At 48.2% G+C, this 19,919-nt stretch overlaps 1 protein-coding gene across 21 annotated transcripts in view; it reads left to right on the forward strand.

Moving 5' to 3' along the window:
• Nucleotides 1-16,218, forward strand: part of Znf532 (zinc finger protein 532) — a 113,299-nt gene extending 97,081 nt beyond the window's left edge. For all 21 annotated transcript variants that reach the window (XM_076555381.1, XM_076555380.1, XM_076555383.1 and 18 more), the window contains 3 exons: nt 9,823-9,935; nt 12,733-12,883; nt 14,237-16,218. In XM_076555381.1, coding sequence (XP_076411496.1) covers nt 9,823-9,935; nt 12,733-12,883; nt 14,237-14,731 — 759 coding nt within the window. In that variant the 3' untranslated portion in view covers nt 14,732-16,218. The remainder of the gene's footprint in view (nt 1-9,822; nt 9,936-12,732; nt 12,884-14,236) is intronic.
• Nucleotides 16,219-19,919: the final 3,701 nt, after the last annotated feature.

Raw genomic sequence — 19,919 nt, forward strand, 5'->3', positions numbered from 1 at the left:
GAGGCCCAGGAGTTCCCTGACAGGGCAGAGAAGGGGTTTCTTTAGCCCTTCTGTGTGCAGCCGCTGTTGAGCAGGAGAAGATGCAGGGAGCCCAGGCAGGCGTTGGTAGTTCTCTGGCCCTGGTGCCCAGGGCTTCCCTGGAAGTGAGTCCTTCTCTCAGCTGAGTGTCTGGTAGTGCCCTGATGCCCTGAGCTTGGATGCTGTGGGCCTGCCTGCTTCTGTTCTTTCTGCTCCGGATGTGGCCTTTTGTTATTGCACATTTATCAGCATTTTGCATTGCAGTTTTTCAATTGTGCAATGTCACTAGCAGACCAGAGTTTTACACTTACTTATTTTGTAGGTGTGTGTGTGGGTGGGGGTGGGGAGGTGTTTGCACATACATTTGCCACAGTGGATAAAGATGCCAGAGGACAGCTTGCCTGGGTTCTTTGCGCGCCCCCCCCCCCTTTCCCCCAATTTCAAAGCTGCTACTTTCATAATCTAGATCACTTTCAAAGATACACTTAGCCTGGGAATCTGTTTAGAGTGTGTTAGCATAAAACAATAAAAGCATTCCCCTTGTGTTGTAAGTTACAATTTGCGTTACTTTTTTCTAACTTGGAGGTCACAACTTGTGCCCTGGTCGGGGCTGGCACCTGTCCTCAATAAGACAATGAAAAGAGCCAAGTTAAAAGGGAGAAGCAGACAGTGATTTGTTCAATGTGGCCACACTGGGAAGAGGAACAAAGAGATCCAGCGAACTCCCCGAGTTTGTCTTTGGAGGTCCTGAAGTGAGGTCAAAGTTTAAATAGAGGGCCAAAGATAGGAACTTCTAGCAGTCCTGGAGGTATGGTCCTACTTAGAAGAGTATGGTCCACTCACCACTGACCCACCATTATCGGGGCTTCAGACTTACTTTATAAGGTGGTCTGATAAATTGTTAGAACTGTATAAAATCTTTGGGAGACAAAGTCCCCCTCTGGCTGGTGCCTTTTCCTTCTTCCTGGAGAAAGTCCCATGGTGGATGACTTTGTTCCATTGTTCAGGAGTCTGCCGTTCACATTGAGAGACCAGTATCTCCTTCATAGAACATCCTCATTTTTGCTGGCCCGTTACTTTACCTAGATTGATGAGCCACTTGGTTGAGTAGGTTTGCTTCTGCAGGGTATTTTCTATTGAATGTGGGGTAATGGTCTGAGTCAAGGACCAGGAACCCACATTTCTCATTTCAGTAGTCTGTGGAAGTACGCTCCTGACATTTACATCTCACTGCTGCTCCTCAGTCTGCGTGCAGAATCCAGTGGTTACCGTGGGAACGTCATGGTCTGAAAAGCTTGATATGAACTTGGCTAACCTGTAGTCTGAATTCACACTGTTCTCAGATGTTTCCCCAGCATTGCTCAATTTGACCTGCAGAACCTGGGTATTGTGATTACTTTTAACACCCTAATTATATTTCTCAAAGCTTCCATGTGTGGGCAGTTGTGCTGTGTGCATCAAACATACTATCTTGGTCTATTCTTGGAAATGACGGGATTGGAACAGAACAAATGACACCGTTTGCCAGGGTACTAATGTCTCCCTGTCAGGGTTTAAGGGTGTATGACTAGGTTCCAAATGTTAGGGGAAGGCTAACCTTCCTTGTTTGTGGAAAGGTCATTTGCCCAGTGAGCAAGGGTCACAGGGTCAGCAGGCTTATTTCCTATCATTTGGCATTAGTAACAGGAGGTAACATTATGTAGCGGGGCCCAACAAGAAAAATCAATTTTTTTAATTTTTATTTTTTGTCTTTCAAGACAGGGTTTCTCTGTATAACCTTGGCTGTCCTAGTACTCGCTCTGTAGGCCAGGTTGGCCTCGAACTCACAGAGATCCGCCTGCCTCTGCCTCCTGAGTGCTGGGATTACAGGTGTGTACCACTTACTTCTGTTCAGTAAACATTTACCATATTGCATAGTACCCGCTATGAATAGTATGAGGCATGAAAACTAAAACCAGTTTGTAGAGGGGAGGCATCTTGGAGGAATCACAGACAGTATGAAAAAGTTAATATTTGGTGAGAGATACTTTGAATTCAGATTCCAGTTGGGAGTTTGCTTGTTGAGTCCCCGTGAACATGGTGAGCCATAAAATGCCAGCCTGCTGTTAATGAGGACAGGATTAAAAATTAAAACCCCTAATGATCATTAGAGGAGAAGTATTGGACTTGTAGCTAAGTGCAAGGAAGCAGAGTTGAGGGCTGCATCTCATTGGAGACGGGTGGGGGGTAGGAAACTCTAGGGTAGGCTCCTCAGAGGAAAGACTTCCCACAGCATCTTTGAAGGATGTGTGGGAGGAACGTGATTGGTTGTCAAGAGCGTGTGGGTGTGGCAGAGGCACAAAAGGGCTGGTGGCTGTCAACAAGGAGTGCTTGAGCATGGGTGCCTGAAACTGTGTGTTTGTGTGTGCACGTGCGCGCACAGGGGTCCGGGGTATGGGGGGGGGGGAGATTGGGCTGGAGACGGGCAGGTCCCAGGTCCTCGTTCTTTAGAACTGCAGAGCACAGCACTGTGGTTTAGGCAGAGGAGAGCCCAGCTGTGCCGCTCCAGTGGTCTGCCCCCTAGCCGCGCAGTTTGTAGAGGGCAGTACAGTGACTGCAGAGAGCTGCTTGTGAGTCCGGAAAGGGCTTCGGGGGCCTCTGGGAACCTGTGCCAAGGAAGGGTGGGGCACCACTGTCTCCAGGAGCCAGGAGTGAAGCTTGGGCTTTGCCCTGCACTCAAGAGATGGTCCTGGAAGGACTTCCGAATCTGAATTCACATCCTTGGCCCCTTCTGTTCCAAGGGTGATGGTGTCCATGTCTTCAGCCCCTCTGTGGACTGTTCAAGGACCTCAAAACCTTACCCACTCTCATTTACACTTTCATTTCCCCCAGACATTTACAAAATCATAAAGCAGCTATAGTGTCTCATATGTAACAGCAGAACAAAAATCCTAACTTAGCTGCCTTTTTTCTCTTCGTCTCTGTCTTGAACATGACTTACACATCACAGAGAGGAGCAGATAGTCGGGTGTCATTTTCAAATGTACGGCTTATTATTCACATAAGAAGAAACACTTCACAGCAAATAAATTTAACACACTGAAGTTAATGCCACCAGTGCCCTTGGCAGAGCTCACTCAGAGACAGCAGATGAGTTAGCACGCGGCTGGGTCTAGTCCCATCTCCCCGTGCACAGCGAGCCACCATGCCCCCATTCACCCGTCGGGAAGGACAGTGTGTGGATGCTGGCTTCGTAGCGGGTGTCCTTGGAGAGCAGCGGAGCTAGCTGGTCAGGCCAACAGTGTGTCAGAGACAGGCGGGCAGGAGGTCCTGGTGGGAGACTGGTCACTGGAAGGCTCCCTCATTGCTAGAGTGCCAAGCATCCCTGCCTTGAGGTGTATTGGAGACCAGCAGAGACCGGTGTCTGCTGAGCTTCCCGGGCCTGCCTGGGTTTTTACAGCCCTTCTGAGACTTATCTTGCCCTTGCAGGCTTTTCTGCCTTTGTTCCCAATCTGTGCAGGCTGCCTGTTTCTAGGGCCTTGCTGGTTACACCCTGGCACTGAATTCACTAAACCTTTTGGGTTTATGGGATGATTCACCCACCTAAGCCTCCATCTTGTGAGCGCCCCCCCCCCTTTCTAAGTATTTCCTAATGTCCCTTTACAGTCTCCTCAGAGTCAGTTCTTCTCCTCATAAGCTCCATCCTTCCAGGTGGGCCTGGCCCTGCGGTCCCATCAGCGCTGACCTGTGGCTTTCTTGTCTTCAGTTTCTCCATGATTGTGTCTTGTCCAAGGCAGTTGTCTGGCCTACAGGATGCTGCTTTCTCTTGGTTTCTTCCTCATTGCCAGCCCCTGCGTAGTCCTTCCTGTCCAGTATGAACGATGATGTGTCTTTACTCTCAGGAGGTTCTTTTATAAAGCGTGTGTGTGTGTTTTGCGTTTATGTGTACAGGCATGAGTGTGGAGGTCAGAGGACGACGTGTGGGAGTCTTTGCGTTCCTTTTACCCTGTCGGTTCCGGGAATTGAACTCAGGTTGTTAGGCCGTGCCGCCATCTTCGTTGCTTACCGATCACACAGGCCCTCTGAAGGCTCTCTTTCTTTTTTTACTTTCTTTTTATTTATTCTTTGTGTCTTTTACATCATGCATCTGGATCCCATTCATTTCCTCATGCCTTTATATCCGCTCTCTGCTCATACAATTCCCCCACCCCCCAAATAAAATAAAATTTAAGAGAAAAAAGAAAAAAGGGAAGAGCTCATCATGGAGGCTGCGGTGTGACACAGCGAGCCACGCAGTAAACCCTTCTGTCATGTGTCCTTACTTGAATGGTTGTTGCAGAGTCATTGGTCGCTCAGAAGGTTCTTACCCAGCCAGTAGATTAGATCCTATTGATCCCAGATGTGACTCCCTGATTGGGCTCTCTCCTATATCCCAGACTTGACCGACCACCTCTTTCACATCTGTTTAGATTGTCAACGGGCCTTCCATAGTATCTAAAACATTTCAACCCAGCCCCTCGAGAACATCCGGCAGATGCTCCACCACTGAGCTGCACCCCACCCCCCAGTGTAACTTGGGTCCTCTTTGTTCCTAACTCCACTTTTCTCCAGATCGTCCTTAGTGTCTAACTGGGAGTTCTCTGCTGCTGGGTGCCCGTGCCAAAGAATATGGAAGGATGCTTAACTCATCCCCTCTCCATTGTCCACATTCAGCCTCCCCACAAAGGTCCCAACAGCTCTCCACCTTTGAGAAAGAACTTTGCTAAATCCAGCCATCTTCCCTTTCCTCCGTCACTGTCCAAGCCAAGGACCATCTTCTCCTCCTTGGAGCCTTGCAGACAGCTCGGGTTTCACACATGGCGGCCAAAATGACCCACTTATCATATGTTAGTCACGTGACCCTCACTCCATGTGTCTTGTTACGTACATGGTAACCTCTAGCCCTCACCGCGGAGCCCAGACCTTCCAGTCTGTTCTGTGGTCTTCCTTTTCCCTCCCCTCATCTTTGGACCTAATGTTTATAACAGCTTTATTCATCATTTCCTCCAAACTGGCAATGTTGATGTCATCAACTGGTAAATGGGTCAGTGAACTAGGGTATAGCTATAAGTGGACATTTCTCTGACGTGAAAAGGAATACACAGGCGAGTTAACCGTGTATTGTGCTGGGTGCCTGGTATGCTGTGGGGTGGCCCACTTCATGACGGGTGCACAGAGCAAGCCATTCGTATAGAAAAGAGGGCGTGGGTGCTGGGCAGAGCGAGCCACAGAGGGCTCGGGGACTCTGGAGAGTAATGTACCTCTTCTGTACCGTGATTGACATGCCTAACTCAACTGCATCTATGTCTTTTTTTTTAATATCTATTTGAGTGTGTGTGTGTGTGTGTGTGTGTGTGTGTGTGTGTGTGTGTGTGTGTGTGCATGCTGCCCACTGAGGCCAGAAGAGGATATCAGATCCCCTGGAACTAAGTTACAAGTACTTTGAGCTGCCTGATTTTGATGCACTCTCAACCACTGATCCATTTCTCCAGCTCTCACATCCCATTATTTTTGAGACAGTCTTATGTAGTCCATGCTGACCCTGAACTCTATCTTTTGCCTCTCGAATGCTGAGATTAGAAGTGTGAGCTATAATGTTTAGGGCTCTATAATAAATATAAGTAAAACTTGACCTTAATAAACCTTACAGTGATTTTTCTTTTTTGAGGCAATAGGTCAAAAAGGTTTGATTTACATGTATACTGTATTCACATGGTTGAGAAACTGAAGAGGAAGGCCTGCAGCAGGGTCTTCTTCTTGCCCCTACACCCTAGGTCTTTTACATGCCTTAAGTTTCTTTATAAAAGCGCCATGTCCTACCATCTCGGTGGTTTCACTTTCTGTGTCCTGTTACCTGTGGTCACCTGCAGCATGAGAGCGTTAGGTTGACAATTCTCGATGTGAGCAACTCGTAAGCAGCATGATGAAATCCTGTCCTGTCCACCCAGGAACTGCATCATCCCTTTGTCTGGTGTGCCCTCCATACCTGCTGCCCACCGGGAGTCACTCAGCGCCACTCGGGGCCTTGGTGATCAGACTGTGGGGCTGATGTTTAACTGACCCATGTTTTGGTAATGCTGTGTAGGATGCCACAGTTCAGACAAGCCGTAGACAGGCTATAGCACGCTCTTTCACTGCACAGCTGGAAGGGCCGTGAACTCTTTGAGGCTTAGGCACGCTCACAGAACTTTGAGGAGCATGCGCTGTAGCTGTTGTTTGGCGGCTCATTTCTTACCGTAAATTTAACCCAGAAGGGTATGTACAGCCTGACCCTGGCCCCGGTTTGCTCTCAGAAAAGGTCACCACCCACACAGGCTTCAGTACTGTCCAGATATCAGGCATCCTTCGGGGGACTTGCAGTGTTCATGGTAATAAAGTGCTGGGGTGGAAGTGTGCAGGGGAGACCTGCCGTATAACCGGACCAGACCCTAGGTGAGCAGGTTCAGCATTTAGAAGTTGACTTGGAGGGGCTGCTGCTGTGAGGTTCCTTGGAAAGCGTTTTGATTGCGCTGGCGGCGTGTGCCGCCTCGCCACTGTGGCTTGGGAACAACGGGGCCCCCTTCCGTCAGCTGGCATTCTGCTGTTTCTTAGTGGCTGTCAGGGGGGCTTCTTGAACGCTGGCAGAGCATGGGCCTCGCCTTGTTTTCATTAAATTCTAGACCCTCGTTTCCATTTAATCCTGAAAGGAGTTTTGGTCACCCCGTGCTCAAAACGCTCAGGAAATAGGGCAGTAGCTGTTCCCGGAGATCAGCCTGTACCACCACACTCGGTTTGTGTGGCGCCCAGGAGTGGACTCAGGCCTTGCGCAAGCCAGCGAGCTCTCCTCCAGCCGAGCGCCACCCCAGCCCGTCTGCCATTTTGAAGTTCAGTTCAGTTTCCTGTGTTTTCCTAACCTCGCAGGTTTCTAGCTCTGCAGCAATGGACTCAGCAGGGCTGCTGCTCCCTTACTGTCCCCGAGGGTGTCCCCACTGGCTTCTCTCGGAGAGTTGGCTTTGGTGTTGATATATTGGGATGCCGATGTATCGGTGTGATGAGGGAGAACACACCAAACCCATCCCGCAGAAAGAGTCCGGTCCCCTCTCCCCGTGCCCTCTTGCTGTGCCACGCTGTCACGTGTGCTTCTGTTCTGAGCCTGGTACTTGACAGAGCTGTCCTTGAGAAAGCAGTCTTGTATCTTAGCTCCAAGTTCATCTGATACGTACAAGAATTATAGGGCGATCGGGCCTTTGGCTTTTTAAATACTGCTACTGAAACAATTATTTGTTGATGATTCTGTGCTTAAAGCTTTATTCTGAAATGGACACTTGTTGCTTCTTATTCTTTGACTGTATAAGTAGAGTAGAGATTACTAATGGTTTGCTCTGTGTAATCAAATATCGCTGTGGTACATGCCTGTAACCCCAGGACTCAGGAGAATGAGGCAGGGGAAATGTGCATCTGAGGTCAGCCTAGATCACATAGCAAGAGCTTGTCTCAAAAGAAAACAAGAATTATGGGGGAAAGGCCTTGGGAGATATCTTAGTTACTTTTCTGTTACCGTGACAAAATACCATGACCAAGGCAACTTGTAAAAGAAAGCCTTTAATTGGACTTTTGTTTAGACTTGGGCTTGGGGTTAGACTCCATGATGGCAGGAAACAGGAACAGCTGAGAGCTCACATCCTGATCCATAAATAGGAGGCAGAGATAGACGTGCTGGGAATGGCACCGAAACCCTAAAGCTCACCCCCGATGATAGCCAAGCCCTCCAGTCCTCGCCAAACAGTTCCACCATTGGGGACCAAGTATTCCACGTGGCCTGTGGGAGTCGTTCTCACTCAGCCCACCATGGGAGAGGTGGCAGTTTGTCTCAGAGGCTGCTGGTGCATGGTTAGTTCTTTATTTTCTCCCCATAAAATATTGATACTTTTATTGTTAATACGGAGATGAGAATTCTTTGCCTGGGTCCAAGACTCTTCTGAACACCTGCCAACCCTTTTTGCTTTATTTAAAAAGCTGGGCATGGTAGTGAACATTTTTAACCCTAGCACCTGGGAGGCTGAAGCAGGAGGATAACTATGAGTTCAGGGCCAGCCTGAGCTACAGAGCTTATTTCATAAATAAAACAAGCCTGTTCCCCCAGTCTTTTTAAATGAACCGCGGACATGGAACTGTGCTAATGTGACAGAGAATGAAGGAGAATTTTGTGCGTCTCTAGTTTGTCTGTGTTTAGTCTCTCTTAGGTGTGGTGTTTCCACAGCACCCCACAAGGAAGACATGCTTGTGACCTTAGTTCACAGTTGGGGGAGGGGGTGGCTGTTGTTAGCGGAGTGTCTGCTTGGGGCCACACAGTGAATCACAGAGCCCGGGGACCAGCCCCTCCGTGGTTCTGCAGAGTCAGACTCTCACCAGTTAAGTGGGTTTGCTTGTCGGTTCACGTACGGCCGATGATGAAGTTTAAACAGGTGTTTCTTCACCATTTGTACTGTTGAAAGACACGTCTCTCACATGAGAACTGATTCTACACAGCCTGACTTAATGAAGGCTGAGCCACATTGGCTCCATTCTGGAGAGTGACAGCCCTTGTGATATGGCAGTGTTTGCTTTTGGACTGCTTGATTCTTGTCGGGCCCGAGACTTTCTTTTCAGCTCAGCTTCCAGTTTGCTTCAAGGGTCCTGCACAGAGGGACATCTAACTAGCACAACTGTGTCCCTAGTCAAAGTGGGAAGCTTTTGTGTGTGTGTGTGTGTGTGTGTGTGTGTGTGTGTGTGTGTGTGTGTGTGTGTGCACGTGTGTGTGTGTGTGTGTGTGTGTGTGTGTGTGTGTGTGTGTGTGTGTGTTTAGTACTTGGAATTGAACTGGGGCCTCATATGTTAGACAAGCATTCTACCTGTGAATTCTATATCCCCAGCCTGGAAGCGTCTATGAAAAGAGTTATTTTTACCAGTAGTTTTAAAGTATCTTTATCAAGTATGATAGCTCATTTGTAAACATTCTCTCACATACGTTAAGGGGCAGCCCACTGAAAGTACCTACCCTTCAAGGTTCTATGTTCCCAAGATGACCACACACACCACGCAAGGGTCTTGTGGTTGCTTAATCGTTGAAGCGCAGAGGTTTTAAATGTTTAAGATCAGTCAGTGGTTTAGTGTGGCTCATTGAAAAAGACAAAATTCCCCATTTACAACAAATCAAGTGATGGTCTTCCTTGGTGTTGAAGTAGTTGAGGTTTCACATATTGTCTACTTTTAAAAACAATAATTTTTATGAAAATAATATTTCTATAATGAATACCTGGATATTTGAGTTAGATAAAAATTTTAAGTATTTAGAGGGTGAAAAATTCTACCCTCCTAAAGTAAGCTGCTTCCTGGACGACCCAGTCCTGCACTGTAATTGCTTTTTTTTAAATGTGTATGAGTGTTTTGCCTGAATGTATGTCTGTACCATATGTATGCAGTGCCCAGAGGCCAGAAGAGGGTGGGCATCAGATCCCCTGGGACTGTGGTTACAGACAGCTACGAGCTGCCCTGTGGGTGCTGGGAATCGAACCCTGGTCCTCTTAACCACCCAGTGGTTCTTAACCACTGAGCCATCTCGACAGCTCTGTAATTAGAGACTTCCAAAGACCTGCATAGTTTTGTTAGTTTTTCACTGTCTTAGGGCTGCCGGAGCTCAGCGGCAGAAGAATCACTTAACACTCGAGTGTCCCAGCACTGAGCGGAGTGCTGCGGGATGCCAGTTTCAGTACAGCAGCGGGTGACTTTGCCTCCCGTCTCAAGGGCCCTTTCTTCTCTCCTGCACAGCAAATGAAGAAGCACCCCTGCCGCCAGTGCGACAAGTCCTTCAGCTCCTCCCACAGCCTGTGCCGCCACAACCGCATCAAGCACAAGGGCATCCGGAAAGTGTATGCCTGCTCGTAAGTCTCACCTCTGCGGGGGACACTCAGAAGGGACCGGAGTCACAGAGCTTCTGGGGGGGGGGGGGGTTGTTTTTTTTAAAGATTTATTTATTTATTATGTATACAGAGGAGGGCGCCAGATCTCATTAAAGATGGTTGTGAGCCACCATGTGGTTGCTGGGAATTGAACTCGGGACCTCTGGAAGAGCAGTCAGGGCTCTTAACCACTGAGCCATCTCTCCAGAGCTTCTCGGGCTTTGCCGTTTACTTTGACTCCTCCTCTGCTCTGGCGTCTAGGCTCTGCCGTCTTACCTGTATCCCACTTCGGGGTGTTTGTTTCCATGGTTACATGTGAAGTGAGCAGCATTTCTTCACACACGCTTACACTGTATTCTGTTACTAAGTGGGACATGTTTGCGTTAGAGTGTGGTGGGCTTGTCAGGTGCACGGGGCGTGAGACACCTCTTAGATAGTGACTGGACCACGTTGCCATGTAGATTTGGGGTGGATTTACTCGGGCGCAGTGGGAGGCTAAGAAGGGCACCCGTTTCTAACTTAGCTCTAGCCCAGGCCGTGAGCCCTCTGACTGCAGTCTGCCACCTAAGCTAGAGAAGCTTTCACTGGTGGCTGAGATCAAACAAATGTGAGAGACTGAGGGGCCAGTGTCAACCCACCACCAGGAGTCAGCCCTAAATTGCCTCTTTGTATGAGGTGACCCGGCTGTGGTTATTGCTAGTGGGGATTCTGTGTCAGCCCCTCAACCCACACGCGCAGAGTGAGTACATAGGGCAAAGCTCCGCTCATAAGAGACCACAGAGGGGCTGGAGGGACGGCTCAGCACTCAGGAATGCTTGGTGTTCCTGCAGAAGTCTCCAGCTTGATTCCGGGTACCTACATGGTGGTTTACAACCATTACAACTCCAGTTCCAAGGAACCCAGTACCCTCTTCTGAATGCCTCAGTCACCAAGCGCACATGTGGTGTACGGACATACGTGCAGGCAAACCCCTCACACGTAAAAAATAAAATGAACAAATCTGGTTGAGAGAGAGAGAGAGAACAGAGCTAGTGTGGAACACAGTTGATTGTGGTCAGAGTCAGGCCTGTGGGCCTCATGGTGAGGACACATATGACATTAGCCATCAGATTAATGGGAATTTTCTGTGCCTTGGGTAAATAGGGAACATTTTGTAAGTAGGAAATCAAAGTGGGGAGTGATGTGTGGGATGAAAACGTTCCATCAAGGCTGTGTGCTGACGCTGAGAGCATCAGGTACATGGTGTCCCGGGTTGAGAAGATGGAAAAGCAGCTGCCTGGCGCGGCCTTCCAGGTTTCCTTTTCTGTTTGTTTGCTCCTTTTCCTTTTTTCTATTTTTTCCCCCTTTTACTGAAAGGCAGTAAAATGGAGAGGTTTTTTTTCCCCCAGCTAATTTACTACCAGCCACAAATGTCCTGAGGGGACCAGGGAGATGCCTCAGGGAGTGCAAGGGCTCCATAAGCTGACAGTGCAAGTTCAAATCCCCAGGACGCACCAAGGGTGGAGGGGGAGATCTGGCTCCACAGGTTGTCCCTGGCCCCACACACGAGCCATGGCATGCACACACACACACACATGCACACACACACACACACACACACACACATGCACACACACACACACACACACACTCGAAGGAAAAGCCTTTCATGCTTGAGAACATTGCTGTCAGGCTGGCTCTTGCTGCCACCCCACAGAGGCTCTCTTAAGATGGAGTCACCAGCATCTGGGGACTGTCATTAAGATATCCCCAGATGCCTTTTCAGGGTAACAAATGTGGTTCTAAAGACAGGAAAGAAGGTGTTATTACCCTTCACGATGCAGTAGGTTTTATGTTGGTTTGTTTTTTGGAGGGCTGCATTTAGACAGGATCGCACTCTTTAGCCCAGGTTGGCTCAGAATACTTCTGTCTCTGCCTTCCTGCTTTTAGAATTATAGGCGTGGACCAGCACATTGGGTTGTTTCAGTGCTATTCTTGAGGTCTGACATAGCATCCATAATCACTATGGTCATTAACTTGTTTAAACTTGTTTTTGGACTGTTATAGTAAATTAAAACCTTTCCAGGAGATCATCTTTGTAGTGTACAAAATTTAAGTAATTTACCTCTAATGGATAGCCTGCTTTCTGAATTTTAATCTCCCAAATGAATAAGCATTTCCAGGTACAAACACAAGTTGCATTTGACTCTGAGGAATCTAGGCCAACATTCCATCTTGAAATGCAGAGAGGGGCCAGGGGTTCTGAAGGGACCACCTGCAGCCTGAGGTATCTCTTACGTAAATTCTGAGGGCTGCTCTGAGTCACTGGAAAGAAAACTCAGAAAATTTAGTATTCTCCAGTTTTTTTTAGGATTGAGGCCATCTAGAAGTACAAATTAAATACTGCTTTAGCCAAATCTAGAAAAACAAATACCTGCCTGCACTAAAGTAGGCTGTTCCTGTGAGGACCCAAAAGTCAACAGAGGACCAGTGAAATGGCTCAGCAGTTAAGAGTTCTCGCTGTTCTTCCACAACCCCCCAGAACTCCAGCTCCAGGCTGTACCTGTGCACCTGTGGCCTGCACACATACACAGAAATATTATTTTTAATCAACAGCTTTTGCAGAAGTCTAGGGGTAGGCCCTTTTCACAGTAGGGGGTGGGGGTCACAGCGGTATTTTATTTGGGGGTCCCTGTGGCAGTCTGTCTTTCTGGGCCTCCTGCACATGCCGATAGCCAGGTCCCTCCTCAGAGAGCACCACTTGGCGGCCTTAGCTCCCGTCTCAATCTTGTGCTCACAGACACTGCCCCGACTCCCGGCGGACGTTCACGAAGCGGCTGATGCTGGAGAAGCACATACAGCTGATGCACGGGATCAAGGATCCTGATGTGAAAGAACTGACTGACGATACCAACGAGGAAGAAGCCGAGATAAAGGAAGACGACGCCAAGGTCAGACATCGCAGCTCTGTTCTGTCACTGTGACCTGTGCTCATGCGTGCTCCCTATTCATTCTCATCTTCATCTTGGGTAGTCATAGCTTAAGTTCAGCCTGTCAAGACTACAGCTCCCAACTGCTCCTGAAAAGTAACCTTTTCTAAGTTGCTTCTGTATCCTTCCAGAAACAACACACAGGATCTCCTCATATAACTCACAAAATTTACACACTGACTTGGGGAAGTTATCTCTTCATCAAAGAAATGGTACTAAGCAGATCTGGCCATGTCAGCCGTGGCACGTGTTCAGAGTGACTCTTTGATTCTCTTTGGAATAGTAAAATAGATCAAGTCCCACAACTAGGCCTCCTCCTCTGTGTGGGTGGTGAACCTCGGTCAGCTGACTCCCATGCACAGGCATTGAGTGGCCTGCTTGCTGTCAGAGCAGGAAAGCACCCCAGAGCAGTCACTGCTGGCTTCGGTGTCATGATAAGTCTAGAATGCACGCGGGCCAAAGCAGTCTCTCAAGACATGCATTAGTGGTTAATCATCGAGCATGCCCCTCATCCAGAGTTAGGTGGGTGTGGCATTAGGGCGGGTCTTCCCCACAGGAAGTTAAGTGTGTGTAGACAGAGCTGCAGGTGTAGGCCATCAGAGCGGTGCCCTAGTACAGAGGAAGTGGAGGCATTAGGGATTTAGACAGCCAGGGGAAAGGAAAAAGGCAACTCCGGGGGGGACATGGTGTGACAAGGAGGACCCAAAGGACAGTTGTCAGGGGCAGCAGCAGGTGCTGGGTCCATAGAATCTTGTAGTCTTCCCCTCTGGTCATAATGAAAGCATGTGCCCCATGTTCTCTCCCGTGAGGTGCTCACTCTGCCTGTCTTGGCCCAAGTTGTGTCTACTTCCTGTCTCAGTCCACCCTATTGTCCTGTAAGCACACAGGCCTTGCTCCACCTGGGCTTTTAGCACTCAGCTTCTGGTGTCTGAACCAGACCCCTGTCCACATACCACCCGTCACCATGGCCCTTCATGACCATGCCATATCATCACCTGACCCCTCCCAGCATGTCTCACACGAACCCTTTCCATGCCTTAGCTTTGTCTTCCGAGGTGTGGAAGGTGCTGCTCCCCTGTAGCCCGTGATCCTGAGCTCCGCGGTCACTGCTGTGCAGGGGCTCCTGGAAGCACAGAAATGCCTTCTTCAGGGTGGGGGTGGGGAAGCTACAGTGTGCATTCGCACCGTTAAGGCCCCCAGCTCCCCTGGTCCAGTGTCTGCGCGCCTAGCAGCCTCAGCATCGCTGCCAGCCACAGAGCCCACCCCCTTCAGCTCTATCTTTTTTTTTTTTGTCCTCGCTCCCCCCTAACAAAGGTCCCCAGTCCCAAGCGGAAGTCGGAGGAACCGGTTTTAGAGTTCAGGCCTCCCAGGGGAGCCATCACCCAGCCACTGAAAAAGCTGAAAATCAACGTCTTTAAGGTCCACAAGTGTGCCGTGTGTGGCTTCACCACCGAGAACCTGCTGCAGTTCCACGAACACATCCCGCAGCACAAGTCGGACGGCTCCTCCTACCAGTGCCGGGAGTGCGGCCTCTGCTACACGTCCCACGTCTCCCTGTCCAGACACCTCTTCATCGTGCACAAGCTGAAGGAGCCGCAGCCCGTGTCCAAGCAGAACGGGGCCGGGGAAGACAGCCTGCAAGAGAACAAGCCTGGCCCCGAGGACGAGGCTGCCGAGGACGCAGCGTCAGACCGGAAGTGCAAAGTGTGCGCCAAGACTTTTGAAACGGAAGCTGCCTTAAACACGCACATGCGGACACACGGCATGGCCTTCATCAAATCCAAAAGAATGAGTTCAGCCGAGAAATAGCCACAGCTCCTCCACAGGAAAAGCCCTAGCCACATAGGAATTGAAAAACAAGACTCTTTTTGTTACCAAAAGTTTGCAGTATAACAGAGTTCACAGTTCTGTCTAGGCTGTCGCAATATATTCTCTGTCCTGTCCCCTCACCTCCTCAGATGTACACCCCCCACCCCCCCCCGTAAGTATTAAGGCAGTATTTGAGTTTTAAAGAGTTTGTATATATTTAAATAACTTTTTATACTCTTTGTTACATGTTTGTATCAGTATTTGGTGGAAAATGTTTTGAGTTTTTAGGTTTTTTTGTTTTGTTTTTTTTGTGTGTGTGTTAGAGTTTTCCTTTTTTTGTACCGTTTCTTTAAAACAGAGTTCTTCGTAACAGGGGCAGTTCCTGAATTCAAACCAACCATTTTGTATGTTACCAATTTGAATGAGTTCAGTAATTACAGGCTAACATGCCTTTTTTAGTGTTTTTAATTTTTAGAACTCACCACATCAATTTTAGGTGATTGTGGGTCTCACAACACTAGCAGCTCTTAAGTGTCTTAGCACCACACTCAGTGTGCCTGCTCCTAGCAACTGAGGGCTCGGAGGACAACAGCACCCTGGGGAGGGCGAGGCCTGAACCCTCCCAGACAGCATCTGAAGCAGCCTGGCGGATCCCTTCTTCCGCCAAAGTGAGTGAAAGAGGCCAGGAATCTGGTAGGGAATGCAGGCGTCCTTAACCCATCTGGAAGAATGAGGAAGAAGGGATCCATAGGGGGAGCCAACAGCTGGCCATGTTTCTGGGTGAATTTACAAGGCTGATCCACAGAGCCTGAGGAGCCCGGCTAGCTAGGAAAAGGCCAGCCTACTGTCAAAGTTGAAAGCCGTAGTTAGACCTGTAGCTCTCTAGTCGGGTTTTGTCACGTAACTCACTATCTATCACAGAGACATGTATTCCAAGAACATCAAGTCTTTCTCTGGCTCTTGATAGGAACACAAAGGCACGGTTGACTTAACCCTACACAGTTGGTGTTTCCTGTTCTGGGTGCTACTGCCAAATGTCCTGGTCCTTAGAGTTGGGATGCACAACTTTACCACCGACCTAGCAATGCAGCAGCCTGTACTCTGCAATTGGCCCTAGAGAAGCACTGAGCCACCAGGCTTCTAGAGTCACGTCAGTCCCTCTCACGGCCACCGGACTGGAGCACCGCAGAGGTGCTCCCCGTCACTTCCCTGTAGTTCTCTGGGAAAGCTATCTAGTTCGGTTATCGTTTTGTGTTTTCTGTTGCATTTTATATCTTGTATTTATCTTCAGATATGTTTTGTACTTTCTGGTGTTGTTTTCCTAAGCCAAGAAGTTCATTTGTGTACATAGATACTTGCATGCTAGACTGTAGTCAACGTTCAGTTCCTTGAAAGGTCTTGCTGCTGTCGGGTGTACGCACTACATCCATTGTGACTGTATTCAACCCATTTCACGTGTAAATAAACGAGGAACATCTGGCCCTTGAGCTTCTTCAAGAGAGTTATTGGTGGGTCTCTGACATCAGGAAGTTTGGGAAGTGACTCTTTACCGGGACAGGCTACAGAATATTGCAGAATTCTTTCCACTCTGAAGAATGGCTTGCTCGTTCTCATCAGTGGCCAGCTAGCTACTCTGCCACTTTCTGTTGACGCCATCGGTACAATCCAAGGGTGTGACAGTATTCCTCAACTTGAAATTGAATTGCTGTTCCTTGTTGCATCTGTATTGCTCCCAGTTGTGTTCATGCACTTTCACATGTCCCTGCATTTGAACCTTGCAATAAGCCTGCGTGGTGGCCACGTGGGTCTGTCCAGCCTACAGTTGAGGAAGCTGAGCTCAGGTTCAGCTCTTCGCCTGAGCCCTCACAGCTGGTAAGTGGCTTTGCATATTAGAACCCAAATATTTTGCTCTCAATCTAGTACTTGCTCTTTGTGGTTATGTACATATTGACAAATATTCATCTATTCAACAAATAAAGTTATGTGCGAAATACAACAGTCAAACTTTGGTTTGGGGCACTCTGTGGCTTTTTAGAAGTTTTATTTTTACTTTTGTACTTGTGTGTGTGTCCGTGTGAAGGTCGCACACAGGTGCTGCAGAGGCCAGAGATTTCAGGTCCATGAAGCTGGAGTTACAGGTGGCTGCACACTGATAACCTCGCAGTCGCTGGGAACCCAACAGCCGGTCTACAGGAGCAGTACAGTACACCTCTCCAGTCCCGCACTACGTTATGAGATAACCGGAAGCACTTCTGCTTTTTAATAACCAGAAGAGTTTGACAAGGTGGAATTGCTATCTGTTAAATGTTTCGTTTTGAAGGGTTACAAGAATGACTTTTTAAAACTCCCAGAGGTTCAAAACAGAGAAACCAGAGTCCTGGTCACAAACCCATCACTCAAGTGCTGCACCCTGCAAGAAAATCTAAATCTGGCCAGTCAATTACCTCTGGGAAAGATCCATGAACTAAAGGATAGGTCTTGGGGAAGTTTCCCAGAATGCACAGCAATTAGGAGCTGGAGTTTGTGGTAGTCAGGGAAGAAGTCAAGAAGGACACAACGAGAGCCGGGCGGTGGTGGCGCACGCCTTTAATCCCAGCACTCGGGAGGCAGAGCCAGGCGGATCTCTGTGAGTTCGAGGCCAGCCTGGGCTACCAAGTGAGCTCCAGGAAAGGCGCAAAGCTACGCAAAGAAACCCTGTCTCAAAAAACCAAAAAAAAAAAAAAAAAAAGAAGGACACAACGAGAGGATCCCATGTTGGTTTAATAGACGTTCCAGAGGGGAATAGGGACCTGGAAAAGTCAGAATGGACCATCCTTTACCGTCAATTAAATCATGCACATTTGAGTTAACACAGAATACTGGCAAGAATCCATACGCTGGGACTCAGTCCCATCCATCATTCATGAAGTGTGGCTGTTTGAGAGAGAAGACACACAGCAAGCAAATGACTTGTCCAAGGTTTTTTTTTTTTCCCCTTATTTCCAGTGTCCACTATGAATAGACTGAGGGAGGTATGGCTCCCTAATACCTGACCCCATTTTCTCACTGAGACAGAAACTGAAAGGGCAAAGTACAATGAAATGCACTGGCCTGGAAGTAACTGTAAAAGCAGTGAGTCATCTAAGTCATTGACCAAAACCAGCTGTGTGGTCCCCAGAGGTAGGAAGAGCAATCTCCCGTGTACTCAGAGGCAGCTTGACAGCCACGACAGGAATCATTGCCGGAGCCTTGGTGCTAGCTCGGGCTAAGGACTGGACACAGCTGGGCAGAAGCTTCCGTTGGTTGTGAGCCAAACTCCTGAAGTAGGGAGGAGAGGCTTCCTGCAATGAGACACAGAAAAAAGGAACTACCTTTAGAAAGTTCAAGCAGGTGATTTCAGGATTTCTCCTGGACATTAAAGGATGAGTTTGAGTTTTAGATAGGCATTTAAGACAGGGTTGGGTCTAGTTGGGCAACTTAGTTTTACCAGTTATAGTAACAGCGATACCCAAGGAAGAACAGCAGCGAAATGATCCAGAACACGAAAAGGAAACGCGTAGGCTTGGTCCACATGGCCACATTCTCAGCAGATTCCTCCATCCTCCCACAGTAAGAAGACAACTGTATACTCCTGCCATGGCTTACTCACCATTTCACCAGCATCTCTGGGCTTGTGTGACCCCATCTCGGTATCTGGCCAACAGTGAGATTTCTAGTGGACAACCCCGGGGCGACTAGTATGAACATAAAACAGATTAATAGACTCACGCAGTGAGCACCTAAGAAAAATGCCCACTTGGAAGGGGAAATAAAGAAAACGTGCTGAAGAGCTAGCTTACGATGACTCCTAGAGCTTTTAGCCCAGGAAGATGGTCTGAAAACACAGCCCCGGCTGCACGGGCCTTCTCTTGCTGTGATGCGAGCAGAGCAGGCTACAGATGGTAGCTGCGAACCTCAGGTCTTCTGGAAAGACCTTGACTCCCCTTCAGGCATAGTTTGACCTTGCTTAAGTGCATCTCTCAACCTGCTGCTCCATCCCACCCCCACCATTAGTCTCACACGGAGTCAGTCGTGAACATGATGGTGTGGTTACGTAACCTGCAGATGCACGAACCATGAATGGGGATTCAGAGCCACCACAATGGAAAACCACTAAACCACAGAGGAAGACAGCAAGAGGAAGACAGTGAAATAGAACTCCCAAGCCAGAAAACAACCGACCTGCTATAACCTCGAGTTCTTAACCATTGCTGCTGCTTTGTAGGCAAACTGGTTATATTCTCCAATGCAGCAAGCATCATGCTGAGTGGCTTTTTTAAAAGCTCAACTGTGTGCTGCTTACAGGAGAATCACCTTTACAGGTGCACAAAGATCGGAAGTGATGGGTATTCATTCAGGAGAAATGGGGGGGGGATACTTAGACAACATAGACAAAGTCAACTAAAGAGACAAAGACATTCTATAATTAAAAAAGTTCATCAGCAGGGTGTACCAGTTGTAAATGTAAATGCACCCCTGACACTGAGCCCCTATGGATATTAATGAAATGTCAAAAGGTTTGGAGGGAAAGATAGTATATTATAAAAATATCAGGGGACTTTAATGCCTCATGGTCAACAAGGACCATTCCCAGACCAACCGATTAGGAAAACATTGGACTTTAGTTAACACTTTGGACCAAATGGACCTAAAAAAAGAGATCTACCATACATTCCATCCAGCACCAACAGAATACATATCCTTTTGAATATTCAGGAGATAATCTCCAGGACAGTTATGATATTACAGAACAAGTCTGAGCAAGTTTGGAAGAACTGAAAACGGTTAAGTGTCTTTCCTGACCACAGTGTATGAAGATGGTATTAGAAGTCTTGAAATGTTCAGTTAGGAATTAACAGAGAAATCAAGAAATTGGACACATGAAAATGAAAGCAAAACCTGTGGCACACAGTAAGAGCAGTTGTAGGAGGGAAATGTAGATCAATACATGCAGCTCTACTGTTGCTAAGAACTTCTGGAATAGCCAGTAATTCTACAGTTATCACCACCCCCATAACACTGATTCTCAGCACATGGGCCTTGGTCCATGCGGCTTGGACATGAGGCTGATTTGAAACATGGTTACTGTCAGCCTTCCCTGAGTGTTTTCTTTTCACATCCACTTCAGCCCTCTCCACAGCCCTGGTTTCTGGTGATTGTTTTAGTATGC

The sequence above is a fragment of the Peromyscus maniculatus genome, chromosome 19 (assembly GCF_049852395.1).
Source record: "Peromyscus maniculatus bairdii isolate BWxNUB_F1_BW_parent chromosome 19, HU_Pman_BW_mat_3.1, whole genome shotgun sequence".
In the NCBI taxonomy this organism is placed as follows: domain Eukaryota; kingdom Metazoa; phylum Chordata; class Mammalia; order Rodentia; family Cricetidae; genus Peromyscus; species Peromyscus maniculatus.